Source organism: Aythya ferina, assembly GCF_964211825.1.
Source record: "Aythya ferina genome assembly, chromosome: 11".
In the NCBI taxonomy this organism is placed as follows: Eukaryota; Metazoa; Chordata; class Aves; order Anseriformes; family Anatidae; genus Aythya; species Aythya ferina.
Window position 1 is genome coordinate 13979996 of NC_140307.1, and position 25478 is coordinate 14005473.

The 25478-nt window shown below is 44.4% G+C and overlaps 1 protein-coding gene across 2 annotated transcripts in view; it reads right to left on the reverse strand.

Annotated features, from left to right (window-relative positions):
* Nucleotides 1-11755, reverse strand: part of IREB2 (iron responsive element binding protein 2) — a 22902-nt gene extending 11147 nt beyond the window's left edge. Inside the window, exons 1-8 of one of the 2 annotated variants that reach the window (XM_084531832.1) lie at nucleotides 11511-11755; nucleotides 10439-10528; nucleotides 7078-7243; nucleotides 5798-5935; nucleotides 3771-3992; nucleotides 2124-2193; nucleotides 746-929; nucleotides 123-262 (exon numbers count right to left, since the gene is read on the reverse strand). In XM_084531832.1, the coding sequence (XP_084387958.1) occupies nucleotides 123-262; nucleotides 746-929; nucleotides 2124-2193; nucleotides 3771-3992; nucleotides 5798-5935; nucleotides 7078-7243; nucleotides 10439-10528; nucleotides 11511-11529 (1029 nt within the window). In that variant the 5' untranslated portion in view covers nucleotides 11530-11755. Of the gene's footprint in view, nucleotides 1-122; nucleotides 263-745; nucleotides 930-2123; nucleotides 2194-3770; nucleotides 3993-5797; nucleotides 5936-7077; nucleotides 7244-10438; nucleotides 10529-10834; nucleotides 10982-11510 lie in introns of those variants that run through there. The other variant, XM_084531833.1, reaches the window with a different exon arrangement.
* Between the last annotated feature and the right edge of the window lie 13723 nt (nucleotides 11756-25478).

Consider the following 25478-nt stretch of genomic DNA (forward strand, 5'->3'; position numbering starts at 1 on the left):
CACTGGAATGTTTAAAGGTATACCACAAATACTCCTCCCAGCATTTTATTTTCTTCTCAACCTCTCCCATGGTGGAACTCACAACACATTTTACTTGCTTTGAGAAGGCATTGAACTCTTACCTTTGTAATGCTTAGAACAATATCTATGGATGTAGCAAGTGGGCTGGCTGTGCCTGTCAGTTCGCACCCAACCACCTCTGGCAGAGTTAGAGTAACTGGCATCCCCAGCATCACTGCTTCTGTTTCAATCCCCCCAACACCTGTAAGGTGAATATTATGTTGGTTTTCATCAGTTTAAGTAACAGACTAAATATTTTTAAGTTCTAAAAATCTAATAAAGCTCTTCCTGTTAAGCCTAAAGGCTACAGCAAGAAATGCAGATATTTTCCAATAAATATTTGTACATGGAAGACATTGAGCAAGACTACTGCTGAAGTTCCTGGACTTCACAACCTAATACAAAACCCTCTGCATCTAAATTTATTTCCCATGAGGAAGGAAACCTTTCTCTAGATTTTTTTACTGCATGTCCAAGAAGCACTTCAGTATCAACAGTTTTTTTTTGCTATTTTCTTTTTAAATTACATCAAGTTATTGATGAGATTAGCTGAGATTACTATTAAACAAGAAACATTTTGAAGAACAATTCAAGACAATTTGTCATGCTTGAGACAGAAATATTCAGTAGGAAACAGTTTAGTATGACTTTCAAAGTGCTATCAAGTTACTCTTCGCATACTTACCCCAGCCCAAGATACCCAAGCCATTTACCATGGTCGTATGAGAATCTGTGCCAACCACACTATCTGGATACAGGAAATCTTTAACTTCAAAAACAACTCTTGACAGATATTCCAAGTTAACTTGGTGCGCCATTCCAGTCTCCGGTGGAATTATGGAAATATTCTTGAAAACCTTTGAACTCCACTGTGATTTTTACAAAATGAGAAAGATTTTTTTTTTCCAAAGGCTTATTAAATTCTCACTAGAACTAAACAACTAAAATGACAAAGCTAACAGATAAACAGCAAGTACTGTTATATTACATAAGTGGCTCAGTTGTCAATGAGTTACATGAGCCCCCTGAATTCTACATATCCTTAATGATTAGCAATTGAATCGATTAATTCAATTCCTATTAAAGGCTGCATCAATAATTCATACTTGCCTTCCCAAAACAGGGCTTTGGGCAAAAGTCTTGACTTCCAGTTGATGCAACTAATTTTCAAGCACAACTAAGACTAATATTTGGACAACAGAACCTGACCATTAATATTTAGCAGATTGCAGTTCAGGATTTACATCTGTGTATAATACTGAACAGGCAATTTAGAGAAGTGTCTTGCTACACTTAAACTCAGCATGCTAGATATAAAAGAAACTGCCACAGAGACTTGTAACAAAATTCAGCTTGGCAGTTTCCCCTTTTCAATAACATTCAAGCTAATTTGCAGCTTTTCTGAAAAATATCCTAGTTTCCTTATATGAAAAGATTTTTGGATCACTGCATTGAATTCATAAACAACATTAGTGGATGAGGATCAAATACCAATCCTGCAGATCCGTGACTAAAAAGATGCTGATGCCACAGAAGACTTGTATTAAACACAATGCCTACTAGCACGGCTGCCTAGCTGGAGAGTAGCAATGCCTCAATACCAGCTTCTGTTCAACACTTTAACTTCAATAAGATTTTCAACAGGATAAAGCAAACTTTTATTCAAAAGCTCATTGAGATCTACAGCACAGAGCTCATTAAAACACATTAAAAGATTAATGCTTCATAAATATCTACTTTGTCCATTACCTTCACATTTGCGAGACCAATCAAATAGTGAACTTTTTCAAATCAGAATTAGAAATATTTTCTCCCCTTTAAGTGACACCTATGTTTAGAACCTCTGCAGTCTAACAATTTTAAACAATTTTAAATTTCAAGCCATAAACCTATTATTAGCTAATTTTCTGTTCACATATTAAATTCGGATTTAATTAGCATCTGATATTTCCAAATTACTACATTTCTTTTATCATCTAAACCTGACCACCAGCAGAGAACAGAGCAAGATCTCAAAACAACCAAAACACACACCACGCAAAGCTTGAAGTTCACAGACATACCTTAAAAAATTGAAGTCTCTCTCTATTTCTGCCAAATTCCATCTCTTGATTCTTCAGTACTGTCTCAGGCCTAGGAAGACAGTAAGTTTACAAGCACTACCATAATTTCAAAGTACAAAAGAACAAGTTATTTCTGCTTGTTTGACAAAAGACTCGTTTAAGCCTGCAGCAAAATTTGAAGTGGTTTATTAAAACAAAGGTAATTCCTTCCTTACAGCAAAGTGTCTGTAAACAGTCAAAAATAACTGATTTAATCTGTGCCGAGAACAGATATAGTTTTAGGTGTAGTTTGCCTCAAGCATTTAATCTCAAAAAATAAGATCTATTCCCAGCACATACTACAGTATTAGGAATCTTTTTCCTCTAATTAATGTTCTGCTGAGTTGCACACATCAAATTTCAACTATTGTAAAGAATCAAGGTGTTCACTAGTTCATGTGGAAAACACCCTCCATGTTCAGTACTAGCCCTTTAGCAACTGGGTAGAATGTTAAGACATTGTAACTATCCTCCATATATTTTTCCTCTACGGCACTACTTTTTGTTCATGATTACTCATTAGTACAGTCTCTTAACATGAACTATCTTTTGTAAGTTATATTAAGATACTGCTATCCATTATGGAATAACCCACAACTTAAGAGCAATAACCTCTGCTTTGAGAAGGTGGACAAAGAAGGAATACACTTGTTTTACAGCAGGAAGGAAAAAAAAATTCTCAGTTCTCCAGAGGCTGATTTTACATCATGACCCTTCCTCCTTTCTTCTTTGCAGCGTCAGAAGGTCAGCAGGTATATTGTTTTGCAAAGCCCTTAGGGACAGTCATCATTCAACCTTCAGCTTAACAAATGCTACTGCTGGTTTCCTGCCAGAGACATCAATATTGCTGAAAACATCACTAATTCTGTGTTACTGCACCTGCACTGAGCAGGAACATTTGCATATCTATAAAATAACAAAGACAATCAGCTTTTAAATTCTACACCTGTCAGGCACAAGGTGACAGACATCTGAATAGTCTATCAGAGAAAAGAGGTGGCAGCTGAAAGAAGGATGATTACATGTAATTGTCATAGATGGAACAGTACACAATGATCTGTTAATATTGAAAATCTGGAAAAGACAAACAGATGAGTTTCCTCTGTGCCATTACACAAAGGCAGGATGTATGCTGACTTTCAACTCAGTGACAGAAAGACTGCGAGACTACAGAGAGAGAAGTAATGTGTAGGCTGAGAGCCAAAAACTACTGCAAAGCTCCCATAGGGAAATGAAAATTTACTTTGAGCCATGAAACAATGTTTCATTGACATTTACTTTCTAACTTACACAGGATTGCTCCTGTGCTTTATTGTCCTTGTACGGAAAGGAGGTAAGTCTCAAAATGTCATTTAAAATGACAGTCATGAGTCACACAAATGGCCATCTGCACTGTTTACTGAAATCCTTCTAAAGAATTTAGTCTAAATTAGTCTAATTAGTCTAACTGAAACCTGCTACATCAGACCTTCTAGATGCTGGAACCAGTCTACAGAATGTGTGACTAGAAGTACAGAAGTATGTTTAGAAAGACGTGTCTCTCTAAACTGTCCCTGGCAGTACCTAACACAGAAAGATGCAAGTAATTAAAATAGTAAGTTTTCATACTCAGGCACCGGCTGAAGGTGAAAAGGACAGAGGATTGGCGTGTTTTCAATCTGCGCAGGGAACTGTCCTGAGCTGCGACTTGAATCTCCAGCACTACATGGCCCCTTGCAGCCAGTCTGACCCCTGCAAGGTAACTTCCGAGGCTGTACTTTAAGTGGAGAAAGCTTTGCCGTCGGCTTCTGTGACTCACCACCTCCAGGATTTGGAGTATTCTGTATTGCACTGTAATATAAAATAGAAGAATCATTTAAACACGAGGTTTGTTTTGTTCCTAACCACTTAAGCTCACTTAGTTATTACCCCGCTATACTAGTTAAGTGAACTGCAATGAATTTCCTGAAAGATTAACACCAGACAAGTAACTCCATCAATTCGTTCATCAAAGATCATGTTTAAAAAAAGAACATGTTGCAAAGGCTAAACTTAGGGCATTACACTTGGAATGGGTGGGCAGCGCCTCATGCAAGCAGTGGACTGGCATGTTTCTTATTCTACAGTAGTACTATACACATTTCATACAATCCATTAAGGAAGATGACAAAGCTTTTTCAAGTAAATAAATGTAACTTACTATTTAATTAAGCTTTTTGATACAAATTCTCAAAAGCTCAGATACATTTTATGCTCTAATCAACTCTGTCAGAAGACAAAAGTCGTGCTTTTTTTTAAAATGAAGTCCATATGGCACACTACCCACTATTTATTGGATATTCAGTTTCCCCATGAGAGTCAAGAAACCAGCTGTGAAAGATGGATGACTTCTTACATATTATTATTTACGAAACCATTGATTTGTAAAGCCACTGCTTTCTGCAGCTTTAACACAGAAAGATAGGTAGTTATCTAACTGCAGAATACTGCATGGTCTTAGAGGATACCTTGTCTAAATCCCAACTTAGTCCATGAGCCTCTGATCAGCCGGAGATACAAGCTGTAAAAAGCAGCACAAACCAACCTGCAGGGAAGGGTTTCTTATCTTAGGCCAGCAGCTGCTGAGTTCCTGCAAGCTTTCCAGAAGTGAAACTACAGAAACCTGATTTATCATTACAAAGCAGCACACTGAGACCTCTTGTCAGTACTTGGTCTTGCTGATAATTTCAGGCTAGCCCAAATGTAATTGAGTCCACTGTCTCTTCAGACACAAGGAGGCAGACCACAGGACTGACACTGCATATGCAACATGCTTTCCACTCTCCTAAGACACTAACCAAATTAACCATACCCAGTTTGTGAATTCTGTTAATTCAGGGGAAAAGGCCTGGAGCAAAGAACAAGCAATTCACGGTTCTGCACACCTTTGGGAAGGCTCCATGATGAAGGAGGATTAGGGGTGGAGGGTACTAGAAGGGAACTTCAGCACACACTGAATCAGGTTTTCCTTTTCTGCAGCATTATGTTTCTACCACAAGGCAACCCCAGGCTGTTTTCATCACATCAGTGTGTGTGTCAGAAGAAAACCAGGCTGACAGTTTTCTAGTCCTAATACTTTTCCAGACTCCAAGTACACTCTTCCCCTAAATCTATACAACCGTTTTTCATCTGTAGCAAAATCAAGACCTACATGAAGTCACAGTCATAACTTACGAGCTGAAATTACAGTCCTTCAATACATCCGACTGCAAAGACGTTCCTCCAGAGCTGCGACAAAGGACTTACAATTATGTTAACCTACCAAAAGGTTTTACCAGTAAGAACAGTGCAAAGCAAAAATGACAAACACTCTACCTCATTTTTGAGGCATTATCTTCTGGAAAACATGACAGACCTAGCTTACTTCAGCAATCTCCTGCCCAGAATTTATATTCTGTCAGCTCCATCTATAACCCCTCAGAACCATTCTCTTTCTTCTTCTAAAGTATTATTTTTGCTACTTTTATCTGGTCCTCTTTCAGCTACCATCAAGTCTACTTTCAGGGATCCAGACACAACAAGTGATTTAATGGGATAGGACAATACAAAGACCAGAGTAAACCCACAACTCAGCATCAGATAGAAGCGTGTATTTCCTCAAAAAAATAAGGTGTTACCATTTGCTGAAATCAATCTGCAGAGAATGGTCAACAGTGAGATCAGTTGGGCAGGCAGGATTGACTTTCACAGGATCTCCTCCAGCATTTCTCACTGCTTCCCTCATGGCAGCAAAATCCACCATTGCTGGAATTCCACTTAGAGAAGAAAAAACAAAGTAGTACAGTAACATCAGACATTAATGCTCTAAAATATAGAAACTTCTTTCTAAGTCTATATCTACCTATTGAGTTCTGTTTCAGACAATATAACCCTGTTTTTCTATTCTCTAAGTTTTAAAAGAAGTCCAAATATTTTTATAATTTAATGGAGTTAATACTAATTCACAACAAACAGCATGCGTTAGGTTAACATACCAGAAAGTATAAGAACACCTTAAAGAAAATAATTATATTTGCTCTTTTGTCCTGCTAAGCTTCTGAAATGTGATGTACATAATTTTCAGATGCTTATTACTTTATAAAATCTTGTATTGCAAACAATGTTCACGCTATACATTTTAATATGTTAGCATGTATTAATGTTCTTACAAAACCTGTCATTTCTGAAGCTCGGCATTTTATTGAAGCTGATACCCTGGTTACTACACAGGTAAGAGTAGCTGAAGTACAGAACTGTAGGGAGAACCCAGTACTAGATCAGTCTTCTTAATTTTGCTTGCTAAACAAAATTAATAAAATTATTATTTTTTATTTTTTTTATTTCCTCACTTCTTCACAAACACTTAGATAATGATTCACCAAGACATCCTGCAGTTAATATTTGCAAGTTGCTGAAGGACTGTCCTTTCAGCTTGGCCATACTCAAATCACATGAAGTTAATATATTAAGAGACTTATTAAATATCTATTTTTCATGCTTTGAACTGGGTTACATGTTCTTGTGGAGCAAGCAATAGTTATCTCCAGTTGTCTCAAGCACAAACTATGTATTTCAATGAACTGCCAGCCATCTGGCTACAGTCAAAATGCTGTCACTTCCATCTGTGTTTTGGCACTTATCCTGTAAAGCGTTCTTGTAGGCCAACAGCTTCGTCCTCACCAACCTGTGCTAAAACCAGGGTAGCATACGAACGACTCCTATTCTTCCATCACATGCAATTACGTTATATCTGCTGAACAGCAGCAGCAGCGTATGAGCTATTTAGAAAGAGCTATTTCAGTATCAAAAGGCTAACTGCTACTTCTATTTTCAAGCTGAAGTACACCTACTACTCAGTGAGCTTACACAGATATTTCACAGTATTTCATGCACACATGTAAGCACACACTCCACTTACGTAAAATCTTGAAGAACAACTCTGGCAGGACAGAAGGGCACTTCAACATTATTCTGTTTTGTCTTCCAGTCTAAAATGTTCATAGCATCTGTTTCTTTCACTAAGAAGCCATCACAGTTACGGATACTGGATTCAAACAACACTCGTATAGAATAAGGCAGAACATCTAGGGTAGGCAAAGTGACTTAGTTAGTGCAACAGCCTTAAGCTTCTGTGTTTTGCTAAGTTACAATTTCACATTTCTAAAGAGGTCGAGTTTGCTAGGGATTAGAAGAATGAGAGCTACAGGAACCCAATTGTCCAGTTGCTTTTGGGCTTGATCTTCGTTGTAAGATGTGGAAAGGCGAGCTGCAGAGTGTGTACGTTGCAGAAGAGGAATTACCATACAGAATTTGAACAGAAGATACCAATGTCTTGACTGCACTGTGTTAAGTCACTGACACTTAAGAGGTATGCTATGCCAGCAGGAGATGCATGCAAGGCATCTAGAGCCGGGATTACCAAACAGAATGGGTGACAGGCAACAGCAATGAGAATATGCCAAAAATATTTCCGACCTGTAAATTTCATCATTACTTGAGACATCAAGCCAAAAGCAACTAATGTCACATCATTTTCTTTGTCTTTGATAAACAGTGATATAAAGAACAGAAACCATCCTCACACGTGCCATAAAAATATTTCATAAAACATTACAGCTAACATTTCACTATTCAGTTACTTTGTTTATGATCTGGATTAAGGTATTGAAAGAAACAGCTTTCTAGCATGGTGAAGTCCAGGGAACTGGAAATGGAAATGAAAAAAGCAGAAGTAGAAAAAAAGTATGTGTCACTATTCCCCACAAACAACAAAAAAGATGAATTCACATTTTCCTCCAGATACCATATTTCTCAGTATAATTCAAGGAAACAAATGACTTGGTAACAGTGAGAAATACTAAATAGTTGGAAGAAGAGGGTTAAACAGTTAAGTTCAAGTTTTAGTCAAGAGAGTTAAGATTTGGTGGTCTCAACCTAACTTGCGGATGAACTTCTGGACTACCAGTACAGGATTTGCTGACTGTTCTCATCATGCATCTACTGTTGTCTAATTAGACAAGTCAATCAAAATAATATAGAAGTGTCACCAAACCTATTCTGAAGCAGCTGTAATGCCACCACTTCACTTAAAAGCCAAATAACCAGAACCAAACTCTTTTGCTTTTGCCTGGATTGCAAACAATAAACAAGGCGCCCTTGCAGCAGTAAGAGCTAACTGCATGTTGGGCCAGGTAGCAGCCATGGAGGGATTACTTCTCCCCACCAGACAGCAGTAAGGTCGTATCTGCAAAGCCGTGTGCAGCTTTGGGCCTCTGTTTTGTTGAGATCTGCCACATCCCCAAGCATTGCCAGAGAAGAGCCTCCTAGGGCTGTTATGGAGCTGCAGCTCCTGTCACACAGGAGCAGGTAAGAGACCTGGTTTGCTCACTCTGAGAGGAGAAAGCAAAGCAAACCAACTGTTGTCTTCTACAGCCTAACAGGAACTGCAGAGGAGGAGAAGTCTCTGAGATGTGCCCACTGAAAGCACAAAAAAGTCAGAAGGTGTGGGAATGGATACTGTGATAGGATACAGTGAAGATGATGTGACAGGGAGGATGGCAAAGCACAGGGTCAAGAGAGGCAGTGGAATCTCCATCCTCACACACTGGTGGAGCTCAAGTGAGAAAGGCTCTCCCAGTTAGCACTAGTGCCAGCAGGGATATGGGCCTAGATCTCCAATGTCCCTCCTGTCCTACATCATCCTGAGGTCTTCATAGCTACTATTTTACCCATAACTCATTCATGTTTTCAACACTAGAAAAATCGGATTTTTCTTACAAATTGGCAAATAATTCAATTAACATTTACATTAGAAATCTGATTAACTTATTGTCAGATTATAGTCAGAAGCCCCAAGGCAGAGAACAAACAAGCAATAGCCAAAATGAATGTTCTAGCAATAAATGCAATGAACAATTCCAGATAATGGATTCCTTAGTAGTTGTTGTCCCACACTGCAATTAAATGCTTTCAATATGCAATTAACGTGAAGCCTCCACCTCCTGCACATCAGCCTCCATCGGAAGAGAAAGGCCTTCTTATCCTATTCTGTTTACATTACTTCTCTACATTTCTCCAACTACTTTCAGTACTGCTCCAAGCTTTACTCACTCATCCAGACAGAAAGCAGTATCTTCTGTTTAAATTCTCACTCCAGCCACAAGGACGCTCAGAAAAACTAGAGCAGAACTGACTGGCTTTGTTGCTACCACACTACTGCTGCTTCTCAGACAAAGCCATGAACAGAAGCATTCTACCTCCTTCTCACGTGCTTATCTGAAAGATTAACTGCAGCATTACATTAGTCGGAATTTGCAAGAGCACAAAGCTGTTGCACAAAATTTGCAGCAGCCATTGTTGCCCTGGAAAAAGCTCCCATCTATTCCCTTTTAAGGACAGGCAAGTAATTACTGCTGTCAAATACAGGTTTAAAATGAAATATCCACTGGTAATTTTTTAGTTAAGGAACACAGATTTAAAAAAAAAAAAAGTAAAAGTGAAAAAAAATCCCAAATAACTCTAATAATATATTATTTGTTTAAGTATTTTATGAGTTTAACATGAAAGCTTAAGAAAATAACGAAAGTAAGCTTTGATTATCTGCAAGACTAAAACCTATTCCAGCTGACAGTGATCTATAGCTCTCCCCATCTGCAGTTCTAACCGTCCCCCCATCACACACACAAATGCTTTCTATTTTTTAGGAGGCAACCAGACAGACGCCCAATAAAAACCTTTTTGGCACATATCACTTAGTGACACATAGCATACTAATGACATGCTGAGACTAAGCATTTGTTTGTACACCACCAGAACTCATCCTTCCCCAGCAACTGCAGTAAAAGCTACATTCCAGTAAACACAGTTATCCACTATCTGAAGATACTGTTAAGGTGAAATTAGCACACCAACAAACAGGACAAAGGTGTAATTAAAAAAAAAGGTTTTTGGAAGCACTACACTCCAGTTCTCAAGTTACTTCAGTACTTTTTAACAAAAGATAAATTATTTGGATCTGTAGTATTAGAGTAAGACTCTGGTGATACCTGCTGCACTTTCTCCCTCGATGAAAAAAAGCTGCATGAAATATTATCCCCCCTGCCCTAAGCTATTAATCAGCTTCACAAGGCAGTAATAGAGTATAAAATTATAAGCATTCAACTATACCTATTAAGAGCCCACATATTCACGATTGCATCTCCTAACGTTTTACAGCAGTAAGTGGTGCATGTTTATTACTGGTACTGTTCTAATTGCCAACTGTTAAAAGTCATCATTACCATACTTGGAGCCTCCAAGCTTCGAGACATTGTAGAACCTCTTTTGTGGATAGTTTGTTAATGCTTCAATTACGGGCTGGTAAGGGCTTCCTGAAAAAAAAAAAAAAAAGAAAAAGTTGCAGATACGAAAGAATGGAAGGTGTGATAACTGACAGAAGGCCAGATTTTTATTTCTAGTTTTTCCAAAACAATTGTTCCTCTTGGACTGTAAGTAAATCATGAATGGAAAAGCTTCCGAGTGGATTAAGACATCTAATGATGGAGATGTGACTAACAGGAATTTTAATATTACTAGGTATGTACAGGTCATGCAAGTCATCAGCATAGTCAGAAGCCTACATGCACGTCTGACCTTTATTGTCTCAGTTTACCATCTACAGGACAGAACAAACGCACCTTACCAGCCTAGATAAGAGCCAGATACACTACAAAGCATAAATCATTAAGCGCTTGGCTAATGACAGGCGAGCAAGAACCAGAAATAAACCTCCTGGCAGACGTTAAGTGAGGAGAAAAACGCCTCCTGGAGAAGGCCGGGGGCTCACAGAGGGGCTGGGGCTCGTTCAACCGGCAGTGAGCCGAAGGGCCCGCAGCGCTGCCGCTCCTCCGAGCCCCTTCGGGCTGCGAACAGCGAGAGCGGGAGGAGCCGCAAAGCGGGGCAGGGGAGAGAGGCTGCGGCCGGGCCGGGGCCGCGCTGCTCCGGGGGGCACCGGCACCCAGCACCCAGCGCCGGCCCCGCCGCCGCCGCCCCTTTGTCTCGGCAGAGGCCGGGCACCAAACGGGCCCCGCCGCCAGGCCCCGGCCCCGCGAGCAGCACCGCGGGGCCCAAGATGGTGGCGGCGGGCAACGGGAGGTGGGGGGGAGAAGGGGGGGGGGGTGCGGGGCCCGGCGCTGCCGCCCCCGGCCCGCCGCAGGCCTGAGGCAGCGCTGCCGCAGCCCGGCCTGACACAGGGAGCCAGGGGGCGGCCCGGCCGAGGAGCCGAGCAGCCGCGCAGCCCCGCGCTCGGGCCCGTGCCGCCGGTGCAGAGGGCGGAGGCGAGGCCGGCTCCGGCCGTGTGGGCGCCGCACTGACCTGTCCTGGCAGGGTCCATCGCCGGCGACCATATTAGCGCGGCGGGGGGAGCGCGGCGCCGGGGGGGGAGCGGGCCCGGGCGGGGCCGCGCAGCTCTCGCGAGACTACGCCGCGCCGCGCCCCGCCCCGCCCCGCCCCGCCAGGCCGCCTGCCGCTCGCGAGAGTCGCCGCCGCGCAGCAGGGAAACGGGCGCGGGGTCTCGCGAGACGTCACGAAGCGGGCGGAAGTGGGCAAGAGAAGGGAAAGGGGAGGGCGGGCAGCGAGCTCTCGCGGGACCCGTGGGGCCGGTGACGGAGGCGGAGGGGCGGGGCGGGGCGGGGCGGGGCGGGGTTGCCAGGCGGGGGGCGGGGCTCGGCCTCACCTCACCCTCGGTCTGCCTGGCGGCCGGTGGCTAACGGTTAACGGCCGAGGGCTAACGGTTAACGGCTAACGGCCGCAGGGAGAAAGGGAGAAAGGCAGCAGCAATGTGAATATCCCCAAAATATTTTTGGAACTGTGCATTTGACCAGTACTCGTGAAATAAGCCAAAACGACTGATCACAGAATCACAGAATCACAGAATCTCTAGGTTGGAAGAGACCTCAAGATCATCGAGTCCAACCTCTGACCTAACGCTAACAGTCCCCACTAAACCATATCCCTAAGCTCTACATCTAAACGTCTTTTAAAGACCTCCAGGGATGAAATTGATGTACAGTGGCAGCTCTGGCAAGTCATTTTCAGACAGCCGCTGTCTCGTTGTTTTCATCCCCGTTCTTTAATGAACAGGGACGTGACAAGCCCTCCTGGCGGGTGCCATCCCATCGACCCGCCTCACAAAGCGCAGGCGCTCCCGCAGCCCGCCTGGGAAGGCAGGCGCAAGGTGCAGCCGCGCCGCCCGCTGATGTTAGCCTTGCTGCGGAGGTTTTCTTCCTGCCATACCCCGTGATTTCTTCTTTCCTTGCGTTCAGATTACAATCTTCCTCCATAGCTGGGGGCTGGAATATTTTTGTCTTGACCTTCAGCGCAACGGTGCTGGTGCCTGAGGTGGCAGCACAGTGGGCCCCATGGCCCAGTGCTGGTTTCTCCCGGCCGCGAGGCCCGGGCAATGCTGGGGGCACGAAGCCCCCCACAGGCTGTCACCGGGTTCAGGCCCCCAGGAAGGCTGCCGAGGAGAGTCTGTGACTTGGCCGCTGTCTGACTGCAAACTACCTTTTGTCTGCATCCCTTTTTACCTAAAATGACACTGACATCCTGAGCTGTAACAGAATGACTCGAGGCACTGATTGCAAAAGTTTTATTCAAAGTCATCTGAGCAACCGTGATTCTGGCATCCTTTTGTCTGTCCCGGGTCGCAGTGCTGTCAGCATTATCGCTGAGGGAGGGGGCAGGCTCTGATCAGCAGGAGGGAAGACGGCGGAGGATCTGGCTGAGACGTCTGCCCAGGGGAGCTCCGCCAATTCCGCTACATAAAGCGAGTTCATGATGCCAAAAGCTGTCTGGTTCTTCAGACAGATTGTTTATGTGCGGCATCTTGTTTACAGCTTTTGCCCTTGTAGGATCAGTGCAGTCATTTTTCATTAAAAGCTCAAACAGGGAGGGCTGCAGCCTTGTTCCTTGGCACACGGCAGCTGGCCACCCTCTGCTCCCCGGCGCAGGCGGCTGTGACACGTGCTGGCCACGCACTGGCTCGTGGGAATGGGGACGTGGGCAGGAGCCTCGGGGGGCAGTGCTGGGAGGGACACGAGGGGCAGATGAAGCATTGGCAGACAAATGATGGCAGCTTTGTCTCTTGACAAATTCAGATAAGATGCATCTCCAGGGATGCTCTGCGCCATCGCTGACCCACTTGTTTTCCTTTCTGAGGGAAACCTCTAGTCTCACAGGGCTGAGTCTACAGGGTGCCAGTGGCAAAATGACTTCTGGTTTTCTTCCACTGTTGACTGAAGTCTGACTTTGCTCTATTTCTTGTTCATGTGCTAAATCCTTTATTATCAAATGCTTAGTTTTTAAGTTCTGTTCTCAGATGAAAGGAATATCAAATCCATTAAATCAGATGGATTTTTGGACAGCAAATCCCATATATATTTTGATTTAACACAATGTTTGGCCACTTGGTCATGGTCTTAATTTGTACTGAATTTTTTTCTTTCTCTGCTTAGTAGCAGTTGGGTTACCCCACTGTTCTGCATTCTGTGTGATTCTTTGAGAATTAGGGTGTCCTTTAAGGTGTTATGTGACCATCTAAAAAGAAAGGTGTTTTTGCAGTTTCCAAAATGTTTTCTCCATTTCCCAGCTGGAGTCTAACATCCCAAATAAGTCAAATTCAAGGAAGGACTTGCCCAGAAGAAAAATGGGGATAGATACTGCTGGTTTAGAGTTAATTGGAGCTGACAGAAGCAGGCTAAATGTAAATGTCTTAGTGAAGAAGAGAATCCAAATAGAAGGAAGCACTTTGTGCTGCTTTTGCAAAAGGCAGCCAGTGCACACAGAGAATGTCAGCGCTCTCCTTCATTGTATTTCAACCTTCAAATGGATAAAGTAGTTTTGTTGCAGGAAAAGCTGAGCTAAATAATGCTTTCAGTTCTGTGTCCCAGAGTAGTATAATAAAGAAGAGAGATCATGCTAAGAAAGAGAAAACCCAGTGTAATGCAAGACACTTTTCTGGTTGTGCCTTTCTCCCCTTTCTATAAAGCTAGATGAAAGGCAATAGTAGGAGCAGCCATGCAGCAGCCACACCATTCCCATACGTTCCACTCGAGAAGCAGATCAGTCCAGCAGTTTGAAGTAGAGGCCTCTGAATCAAATCTCTTTTAATCCTGGCTACATACAGGCTTCATGTGACTGCTGTATTTAGTGCTTGAATGCAGTGAACCTTACACAGTTCTCCCGTCTAAAGCAGTAAGGGATATTTAGGGGAAGAGCATAATGTTTAATTTCCATATCTAGCTGTAGTAGATTGAAAACCAGAACAACTGACGTTTATTTTCCATATGCAAGAATGTAGGAGTTTAAAAATGAAAACCTGAGAAACTTGTGTAGGAAATTGAGGTCAGACCACTCAATCAGGAATCTAAAATGCACAAGTAAATCTACAGAGATGGGTAGAACATAGAGTAATCTATGTACAGACTGTGTTGAAGTTGTAGCTTGGGGCAGCTAATTAATAGGATCATAAAGCTCTTTTGACATTAGCATATTTTTAGTAACAAAAAAATAAAGAAAAGGTTTATACAATTTTTATTGGACAGCCTGTAAGAAAAAAAATAATTATAATTATAATTATATATATATATATACACGGCATGGGAACATGCCGTATATATATATATATAAAATTCCAGCAAAGTTGCAGGAATTAGGTTAGCTGTAAACGAACAAAGAATGTAGCTTCCTGACATGTAGGCAGGTTGAATGTTTCAGCAAGAACCCGACCGAATATTTTGTTTTGATACCACATGATTTGAGATACATCTTAGCTTTTGTAATTTGTTTGTATTGCAGTATCTTCAGTGCTGCCATGTAGTTTTCAAGAATATGAATTTAAGCTTTACTTTCAATTGCATTTTGTTTAATAATCCCTACACAAAATCCCCAGTATTAAAACGAGTAAATAAATAAATTCCAGAGGAAAAAGCATTTACTGCTAACACTAACTGTGTGGCAACGAATCTGTGTTGCATGAGCCAGCTTCACAAAGGACACTGAAAATCGAGTTCCTCACCCATGTTTAGGCTCCACTGAGAAATAACACTCCTTTGATTTCTCATCCCCTGGGATATTAATTATCTCAGACTGGTGTTTATTACTTGATTCACTGATAGCAATTCCATTTGCCTCAGTAAATTCTCCTCTGAAATCATGGCACTCAGGAAGTCAAAAAGTTTGTTTTAATCTCTTGCAGGAGCTGCCATTTACACAGATGTACACAATGCTAAAACCCCTCTAAAAGTCCCTCCCAAACATTCAGCAGACTCTCAGTAAATCAGATGATAATGCTGTCTTATAAATATCTGCAGATAGCACATGAATTGTTCTCAAGTTCAGGCTGAGTATAAGAGTGGTTTAAGTATTCTGGAAGCTGCTTTTCAGAACTTAATTCTGGGGCTCAGTATATTTCATGGTCTAAATGGTGTCTGGGAAAATAGCCTTGCTGTGAAGAGCTTATTAGCACCAAAGGGGAAATTCAGCAAGGTAAACATGGTTACTTCCAAATAAATCATGTAATAAAAGAATAAGATGATGAACTTTTATTATTCCATCAGCAGACGTCTATTTTCAGGTTACAGTACTGTTGGTCCTGCTGTATTGTTGGGAGTTTGAAAATCTCTTTTTCTAGTTGCTCATTAGAGTCTAAACATGCAAAGTCTTTTCCCAGAGATGTCAGGAAGAAGAAGGGATATTCTGTGCTGCTGGCAGATTAACTGGATTCTGAGTTGTGAGCACAAGGTCTTCATTTCAGGAAGTACAAGCAACTGGGGAACCTCAAGCTACACTGTCCAGTGCTTGTGGCAGTCTGTGAAATATCAGGCTTAACAGCCATAGAGATGACATCTGTTTTGGTTCAGGCTGTGGTTATTACTGACATGCTTGTTTTAAATGGATGGCATCTGTTGCCTTCTCCTAAATGCTGCTGGAAACTGTGGGGGGAGGCACAGTTCGGCTTTCTTACCTCAGGAGCTTCACAAGCCTGGACATTGCTGGCAGAGCTTTCACCCCAAAACCTTGGGGCACAAGTATTTCCCCCCCCCCCAGGAAGGTAGGGCTCACCTGCCATCTGCTCCCTTGTATGCTGGAGAGCCAAATAGCTTGCTCTCCTCACTCACTGCAGGAGGGCTCTTAGTTTCACAAGTACCACCATGTGCATTCTCACAGCTGGAGGGAAAAAAGTGGGCACTGCTGCCGGGCACATCTGGGCCACAGAGAGCCACAGCTCCATGCCTTCAGAGAGGGACACCAGCAGGAAAGACATTTCATACACCCACAACAGAGAAAATTGGTTTATTTAGTGAGACAGTTGGCAGGAATGGTTGCAAAGTTGTGCCCTGCAGCACCAGGCACTGCAATTCCCTAGTGCACAAGGGGAGTATGGACAGAATTAAAGATCTTTTTAACTACTGATTGTTATTAAACACTTCTAATATGAAGACAGTTTATGCCCACCTGACAATCCTCAGTCATTTACCAAAACCTCCACAGCAGGACAAGCCACTATCTGCATTTTGTTTTCTGATTAGTGGGACCTGGCTCATTCACAGCAAGTGAATGAGGCTTTTAGCAAGATAAAATCCAATTCATAAAGCTAGCGACAAATCAAAGCCATACCCATCTTTAGCAGAGACCGAGTATTAGTTTGAGATAAGAACACCATATCATCCGTGTTAGAAAATGGTCCTCGAGTCATGTTTAGGTAAGAGTCCCAGAGACCTGTGCATTTAGGAGAACCCAAGAGGTATTCAGGGGTGGAAGTCAGCTGAGGGACTACAGTCTTCCTGTCTAAATGCTATCAAACGTGTTTGCTGGAGGCAGGAAACCCAAAGCTTTTCCAGGAGAGACCTGCAATCTACAATCTATGACCTAAAATAAGAGCGTGACTGAGCCAAGCGGTCTCCCTCCCAGGCCCTGGCTGAGGTCAGTTTTGCTGCCATCTGCCATTGCAGCTCACGCCACAAACAAGGTTGTGCTTCCTTCTCAGGATGCAGGCAGTCTCCTCTCTAACGCCTCTTCAGCTGCTAGAATTAAAGCTTCCCTTCACGGCTATTGTGGCCTCCAGGAGGCTGGATCGAGTGGCTCCTGCAGATGGCATCTGCATCCTAGAGATGGAGTGAAATCCAGGCTAGAGCACAGCAAGAGTCTCACTTGATGCAGCGCATCGCAGAGCAATCAAAGAAGCTTAGACAAACTCCAAACCCTCCTTCTGTCACTGCTTCCCACTGGCATCCTCCGTCTGCAGCTCTGTAGCAGAAGAGGAGCTGCTCCAGCCCTGCTGTCCTGGCCTCTTTGGCACAGGGCCTCTCATGTATTCCCTTTTAAATGTACACGCTCTACTGCCCGCTTCCAGGTGCGGTCAGAGGCCTGAGTCTTCAGCCCCTCTTCTTTGCTGCGTTGCTACTAAAGTTTTCTGCAGAGGCAGAATCGATTGTTTGTCGGTGGTGGCTGTGCAGTCCTCACCACCCCACCTCCAGAGCAGCCCACACGAAGCAGTGCCTGCCCTGCTGCCTCTGCTGAGCAGCCCCGAGGCAGGTGAGGAGTCGCTGGCTACAAGCCCAATGTCCAGGGGAGAGGAGTGCAAGAGGAGGCTGACATCTCCCATCCTCATGGCGTCGCTTGGGCAATTTCATTCTGTTCACTGGTAACCCCATGCCCTGCTCCCTGCTCATCAGTTTTGTGCTGAAGGTTGTTGCTGGGAAGTGCGGGGAGGACGCTGGGATGAAGACGCTGGGATGAAGGCTGCTAGGCTTGAACCAAACCCGGGGCAAGGAGGAGGAGGGGGAGGAGGAGGAAGAGCAAGCGGAGTGGATGGCGCATCCTCCAGAAGAGGGACAGTGACAGCAGGATGTGGCGCTTGCTGGAAGCATTCTCATAACCAGTTGGGGAACAGCTGTGCTGATTTTAATCCAACTGGACTGAAGTGCCTCCAGAAGAGCCATAAAGTCCTTTGATACCTACCGCCTATGCAATAAAATGTTAATCTCAGCTGAAAGCCTTTGTTCTCTTGGTAGTGGTATTTTTCTGTTTAGAGGTAATGGAGTGCTGCCTCCAACCAGAGGCCCCGCTGTAAAATGGATGTGCGTGTGGGACAGAGGCTGCTCCTGCTGCAACAGCCTTAGCATCTGAGAGGTGACAGACGGCAGGGGAAGCCCCGAGTACCAGCGGCCGCCAGTAGCAGTGGCACAGCACAGACCTGCTGCTGCCACAGCACTGCCCAGTGTGTTGCAGACTCCCTGGCACGGGTGGTTCCCTGAGGAGGGACGGTGCTGTGCCTCTGGGGAGTTCTGCAGATGTGTAGTTAGAAAGTCTAAGTGAGCGACCAGGGAAAGTTCAAAAGGAGCAGGCTGAGGTTTCAAGGGCAGGTGTGAGGTAGATTCTCAATAACACATGAGAGGAGAGGCCATGAAGGGCTAGAGGATCATTTCTAAGCCATCCTTGCGAGGTCAGTAATTGATGTCTCTCCGGGAGGTCACAGACTCCCATGATATATCTATGGTCTCCTTGGATAACGGATCTAACCTACTTAATACAGGCTGCTAGCTGTGTTTGCAGCCTGTAAGTGCCACTGCTCCAGTGGTGTGTGCCCCGTACACTTACAGCCTTGCTCTCAGCAGAGCTCAGTGACCACCTGTATTTGTTGTACGTAGAACAGGCCTACCCAGACTCAGATAATGCCCCCATAAGCATCCAAGAAACCTGTGATGAATTTGACAGAAATGAACCGGCCTTTCTGTTTTCCTATCTGTTGTGTCCCATCCTTCAATCTTCTCAGTCCCCTCTCTAGAACTGCTAGCTCAGAATATATTCTTTCTATTCCTTTGCAGGGAATTTGTGTCCCAAGGATCCTTCAAAAGCAGAGGAAGTGGGACAACTGGACACTTTCCTGCCCTGCCACATATCAGATGCATAGATGTGAAGTGATACTCATATTCTATTCTGTTTCAGAAGAGTTTAGACTAATTTCTCTCAGATTTTTTCTTCATTTCTTAGGCCTTAGGAGAAATCTCCATGCCATCAAAAAGCTCTTACCATCAGCAGGCACCTTCCATACCATCAGATTGAAGCTCACAGCATCATCTAAAATAGCAATTTAGAACCAGTTTTCCTGCAATACTGTTGAGTGCCCAAATTACTGGGATGTTTTCTATAAGTGTTTGCTTTTACAGTTAAAACCCTGCGCTAATGCTACTGAATTTTCCTGGCTAAAGTTCCATCACTGACAAGAAAGGTTTGGCCCCTATTTGATGTTCCTTGGCAAAAAGAATTGTATTTCTGAAAATGTTGTGACTATCTTCCACCTAATACAGTTTGCTGAGATATCTCATTTGGGAGAGGGCACTGGAGACGCTCCTCATACTGCCTGTAAGAGAAGGCCGGGAGGCCATAGTGTACTTCCATTAGTCAGCACCTCCTGTTTGTGTGTTGATGATCTCAGCAATGATCTGCCACCTCAGACTTTTGTACACATTACTTTCAGATTCTAAATAACTCTTTACCTTTCTAGCTGTTGTATATTTCAGCCTCCTAGTGCATCAATAGGCTCCATTATCACAGAATCACAGAATCTCTAGGTTGGAAGAGACCTCAAGATCATCGAGTCCAACCTCTGACCTAACACTAACAAGTCCTCCACTAAACCATATCGCTAAGCTCTACATCTAAAAGTCTTTTAAAGACCTCCAGGGATGGTGACTCCACCACTTCCCTGGGCAGCCTGTTCCAATGCCTCACAACCCTTTTGGTAAAGAAGTTCTTCCTAACATCCAACCTGAACCTCCCCTGGCGCAACTTTAGCCCATTTCCCCTCGTCCTGTCACCAGGCACGTGGGAGAACAGGCCAACCCCCACCTCTCTACAGCCTCCTTTAAGGTATCTGTAAAGAGCAATAAGGTCACCCCTGAGCCTTCTCTTCTCCAGGCTGAACAAGCCCAGCTCCCTCAGCCGCTCCTCGTAGGACTTGTTCTCCAGGCCCCTCACCAGCTTCGTCGCCCTTCTCTGCACCCGCTCAAGCACCTTGATGTCCTTCTTGTAGCGAGGGGCCCAAAACTGAACACAGTACTCGAGGTGCGGCCTCACCAGAGCCGAGTACAGGGGGACGATCACCTCCCTAGCCCTGCTGGCCACACTGCTTCTTATACAAGCCAGGATGCCATTGGCCTTCTTGGCCACCTGAGCACACTGCTGGCTCATATTCAGCCGACTATCCACCATCACTCCCAGGTCCTTCTCTGCCTGGCAGCTTTCCAACCACTCCTCTCCCAGCCTGTAGCTCTGCTTGGGGTTATTGCGCCCCAGGTGCAGGACCCGGCACTTGGCCTTGTTGAACTTCATGCAGTTGACCTCAGCCCATCGGTGCAGCCTATCCAGATCCTCCTGCAGAGCCTTCCTACCCTCAAGCAGATCGACACACGCACCTAACTTGGTGTCATCTGTGAACTTACTGAGGGTGCACTCAATGCCCTAAATTATGCTGTTATCTTTGTTGCTCTCAGAATCTAAGGCTGAGGTGAATTTTAGGCATAGCTTGTTTCCATTACTCTCTTTATTGGCATTTTCAAGCAACCATTTGTCTTCAATATCTGCAGCTGCATCCTGAAGGATTTTGAAAAGGTACATGCAATATTTTCCTCTCATGGGAGCTTCTTTTTTATGCAGGGTTTTCCCCCTCCTCCTGCCTATTTGAAAAAAAAAAAAAAAAAAAAAAAAAGTTTCCACTCCACTGCTGACTTGACAACATGAAAAGCATCTCACAGATGGGCTGACTCTCAAAGAGGCAAGAATCTTAAAACCCAGCAGATCCTAGTCTAAACCCCACCGTTTCCCGGCTGCATTATGAATCAGTACCCTGATGTAGTTTCTTTCCCACTGCAGTTTTCAGCATACTCCATCTTTTTCATTTCCTCTGTAGCTCTACTTACAGATGGCAAACTAATCACTGTCTGAGCAATGCACCTCAAAATATTTGTTTATGCTGAATGAGTCTAGCTGGATTTTCTGTTCACATCATCTGCTGGTCATGTTAATCCGTACCAAGGTTTTGTTCATGGTACTGAGCTCAAAGCACAAATCCATTATTCAGGGTAAAGAAGTAAAACTGTAGGAAAAACACAGTACGAGCTAGCTGTGAAAATGAGCATTCAGCATACTTTTAGCAAGAGCAGAAGCAGAGATTATTTGCAATAGCACAGGTAAAACAATTACGAAGTCATTGTGTGGACTTGATTAAACACGCAATTCGGTTTCTTCCCACTAAAGAGTCTACACGGGTACAGACCTCTGTTCCCACACAATATTTATCCTTGCAAGCATCCAGCTGAGACTCAGGCTGCTGTTGAACACAGGTAATTGCAGCCTCACTCCCATTGCCTTCAGTCAGCCTCTCCAACAGCTTTCATTGCTGTGACCTAGATTGTGAACAAGTGCTTTCTGATGGTGTTTCAGAGGAAACTAATCTCACACTCAAACTGAATTATGAACAGCTTCATCTGTGCCTGAAAAAAGTTTATTTCAGCCTCCATCCTTGAGCAGCAAATCCCTAACGACCTGTTCTTACACACAAGCTCACCTGCAAAGGCACAGACTGCAGAGAAGCAGCCTTACAGGGCTTTTCTTTCTCCAAAAGCAAAACTGCTGCTGGCTATAGGCACCAGAGGTTTATCCATATTTTTCAGAGGTTTTCAGAATTTTAACATGCAAAATAGCTAAGGTAAAATTAAAGCCTTAATTAGCAACTGCAAGAGAATGACAGAAGACTGATAAGGACACCGCAGCAATCACCACAAACCCCGGTTACACTGTGCTAACCAAATTTCCTGTCCCATTGTGTGGAGTAACATCCAGTCAATAATACCCCATGTGGACAACAAGATATCAGTATTAGCATTGGAGTGAGATGTCCTCACTGCCTCTTGAGCTCTGGGATCAATAATGACAGGGGGGAAAGAAAAATGCAAGTAGGAAGGCCAGCTGCTCAAAGGATCCTTTTATGTTGGCATAATGTACTGGTGGCTTGTTGCCTGAAAACAGCGACATCGGTACGGCCCTTGGAGAGTGGTGTGTCTGTATCAGCACCGCCAAATCTGCACGCTACGTAGATCATATATGAAACAACTTTTGCCTTCCTCATTCATTTCTCCAAACAATGCTGCCCGTTGCCTTCTTGTTAAAGGTGCTTGTGCATCTGCTCTTGCAAACCACAAACCTGTCCTTAGTGTTTTCCCCCAGACATCGTCCTGTTTGTGCATTATTAAAGCCTTGCTTTTACAAGGGGACAGTCTGATTTAAGCCTCGCTGACCACTATCACATTCATGCAAGCACTCACTTCGTAAGAGGGACTAGTCCAGAGAAAGTGCTGGCTATATGGACTAGAAATACACCCCACCCTCCTCCCAGGTATGGAAGGATTTGAACTTGCAACCCTCTGATGTTTCCTGTCATTGACTAGGAGCATCCTCCACGCCACAGAAATGAGGAACACAACTCTCCTTCCAGTGCTCTCCCAGGACACCTCTGGGTCTAGTCCTGCACACATACACTTGTTTACTCAAGTGGAGTGCCCACTGAAGCTAAGATACAGATGCAAAGAGGAACGAAATCTGCTGTGGTAATTCCTGGCACTGAGGGCCAGGGCTGATGGGCTTCCTTCCAGGGACATCTGGTCATTAACCCTCATGGTATAAGGGCTTTTAGGCCCATTCATTCCGGACAATGGGCTGTATGGTAAGAAATGCTAACTTCATGCAGCAGAGGCTTAATCACACCTTTTGGGACTTTAAAAGCTGGTCGCTATTGATTGAGGCAAGGGTGGTGAAGCGAGGTCACAGCTGCCTTCATCTTTCATACGGGGTCCATGGAGACCACGCGAAGTAGTGTGCAGAGCTCCCTATTGATTCAGGTGGCTTGGCAATTAACAAGCCCTGTTTTCATCTTTCAGCCATGTATCCTTCACCAGATGAAGCCTAGTGGGCTCAGCCAGCTATCGTGGCTGAGCAAAGCAAGTTGGAGGCGCTCGGCTGTGACACCAGATTAACGCTGAGCAGGGCTTCATTTCACACAAGTGCAGGTTGTCCTGAGACCCACCCTGCAGACTGCACAGATGGGGCAGTGCTGCCATGCCTCTTCCACCAGGCCCAGGTTGTGCCAAAAACCCAGCAAAGTGGAAATGGTGTGGCTCTGGAGGAAAGCCTTGCTGTGCAGAGTGCTCAGAGGGGAGGCCCTGAAATGAGGCTGTGTTAATGGCTTCTTTTCTGCGCTGCCCTAATCCTGCTCCTGTCCCGCCAGCTCTCCACTAAAATACGAGCTGGCAACCTACACGTAGATCAGTGGAACTCCGTAGGGACAAGGAGTGTGCCCTCGGGCACCTATACAGACGCTGAAGTTTGGGAGATCCTCAAACTGCCTTTGTAGAGCACCTGGCACAGCACAGTCCAGGGCAACAGAAGGGCTTAGTCCTCCTGTGCCCTCTGCCCATGGTGAGTAACAATGGCAAAGGCACAGACACAGCCCACAGTCAGCTCCGGGGCGTAAAGCACCCGGTAATTTCCCAGCAGGGAAATGGGTGCGTCTCGCAGTACACCACTTTGTTGCTCAAATAAAATAAAAGGCCATTGCATTTTCATAGCCACAGTTTTATAAAAGAGTAGTCAAAGCACACAGTTTATCATGCACACAAATGATCAGGCAGCTAAATGATGCGTTCAAAGCACAAAGATTTCCAGAAACAATAGCGGACTTTACCACATGTTATGGAGAACACAGCATCTCTCATGCAGGCCTCATGCAGGCTGAATGCCTTCTGGCTATTCTTGCAACACTAAGAATGCAAAGACAGTAGTTATTATACTAATGTAAGACAAATGCTGCCCTTAAAGTCACGTATACAAAGGGCACTGTTGCTATTTTTATAGTCAGAAATGCAGTTGGTACTTTACAGACGAACCTTAAAAGAAATTCCCTATGCCCATGCCAGTAGTTTTCCTCAAACCTTGCCCCACGATCTCCCGGTGCAGAAGTGTGCACACATGGCCCACACGTGCTGAGCAGCCTCTGAGCACGTAACACCCTTTGCTTTCAAGTGAGCAGCATCCAGCATCCTGACAGCAGGTCTGAGGCCTTAACTAGGGGAGGGAACAGGCTGGGCAAGGCACCTGGAACTCGAAGGAGACTGTTGCATCTATTTCCAAAGGATAAACATGTGTCCCACACAAACACCTTCCATTTTAGCAGCTCATGGCTGCAGTCCCTGACCACCCACCTTCCTGTCATTTCCTGCATTCCCGTGCCTTACCCCTGGACATAGTGGGAAAGGCACATCCTGACTTTCGCAAGCAGGGGCAGAGGAGGAACAAGAGCTGCTTCCTTGCCCAAAGGCAACTTGTTTTGGTCTGCTGATTTGCACTGGCTCCACGCACAGCGTTCCCTACCCTGCTGTTCCACGGTGCCTCACGTTGGTGTGACATACGTCTCCTCACATTGTGTTTCTGCGGGTATCCCTCTAAAGCCAGCTAACTCCTTCCATCTTCTGCAGAGACTCATTGGGCTCCAGTGGGAACATAAGCCACATCTACAGAGTGAAAAGGTTATTTTTAAAAGCACCTCTACTATATGTGTGGGTAACTATGCTCATAAACTGCTTGCCAGGCCTTAATGCACTTCTGTAGGAAGCTGCTGCCCAGACCTCAGTGCCTCACAGTGACTGCACGCCTCCCGCACCGGGTAAACAGGAGGGAGACTCGCACCGTTCCCAGCCAGCGGACACCAGGATGTTTGTACGTTTGCATCATTTATTTGGGGCTGATCTCATCTATTTATGACCCATTTATGTGCACTGTTCTCTTCACCAGAGGCACATTAGCAGGCTGCCATCAGATTCTTCTGCTCCATCCGCCGCAACGAGCGGCTGCCCCCAACTGTCTCCATGGGCCATTGCCCACTGCTGCCTCCAGCCACCCAGCTGTGGCTGCTGCTCTCTGAGAGGAGCTCTGTCACTCTGCCACTGTTGAATCAGCTCCAAAAATTTATTTAAATCCTGTCTGCTTATGGAGACAAATCTTTTACATTTAACCCAGTATCGTCTTCTTCAAGGTATAAGCTTATTCTTCTCACCCAGCAATTTTCTTACCTACTTGCTTTGTGTTATTCTATGATAAAATCTGGCTAAGGGGCGCCCTAATTATTGCAGCATCCAAATGATAGGCTTCAGGCAAAACGACGATTACTTATTCCAAGTAAATTAACATATTCTGAATACATTCAAGCTTAATTTAACAGACCATTAT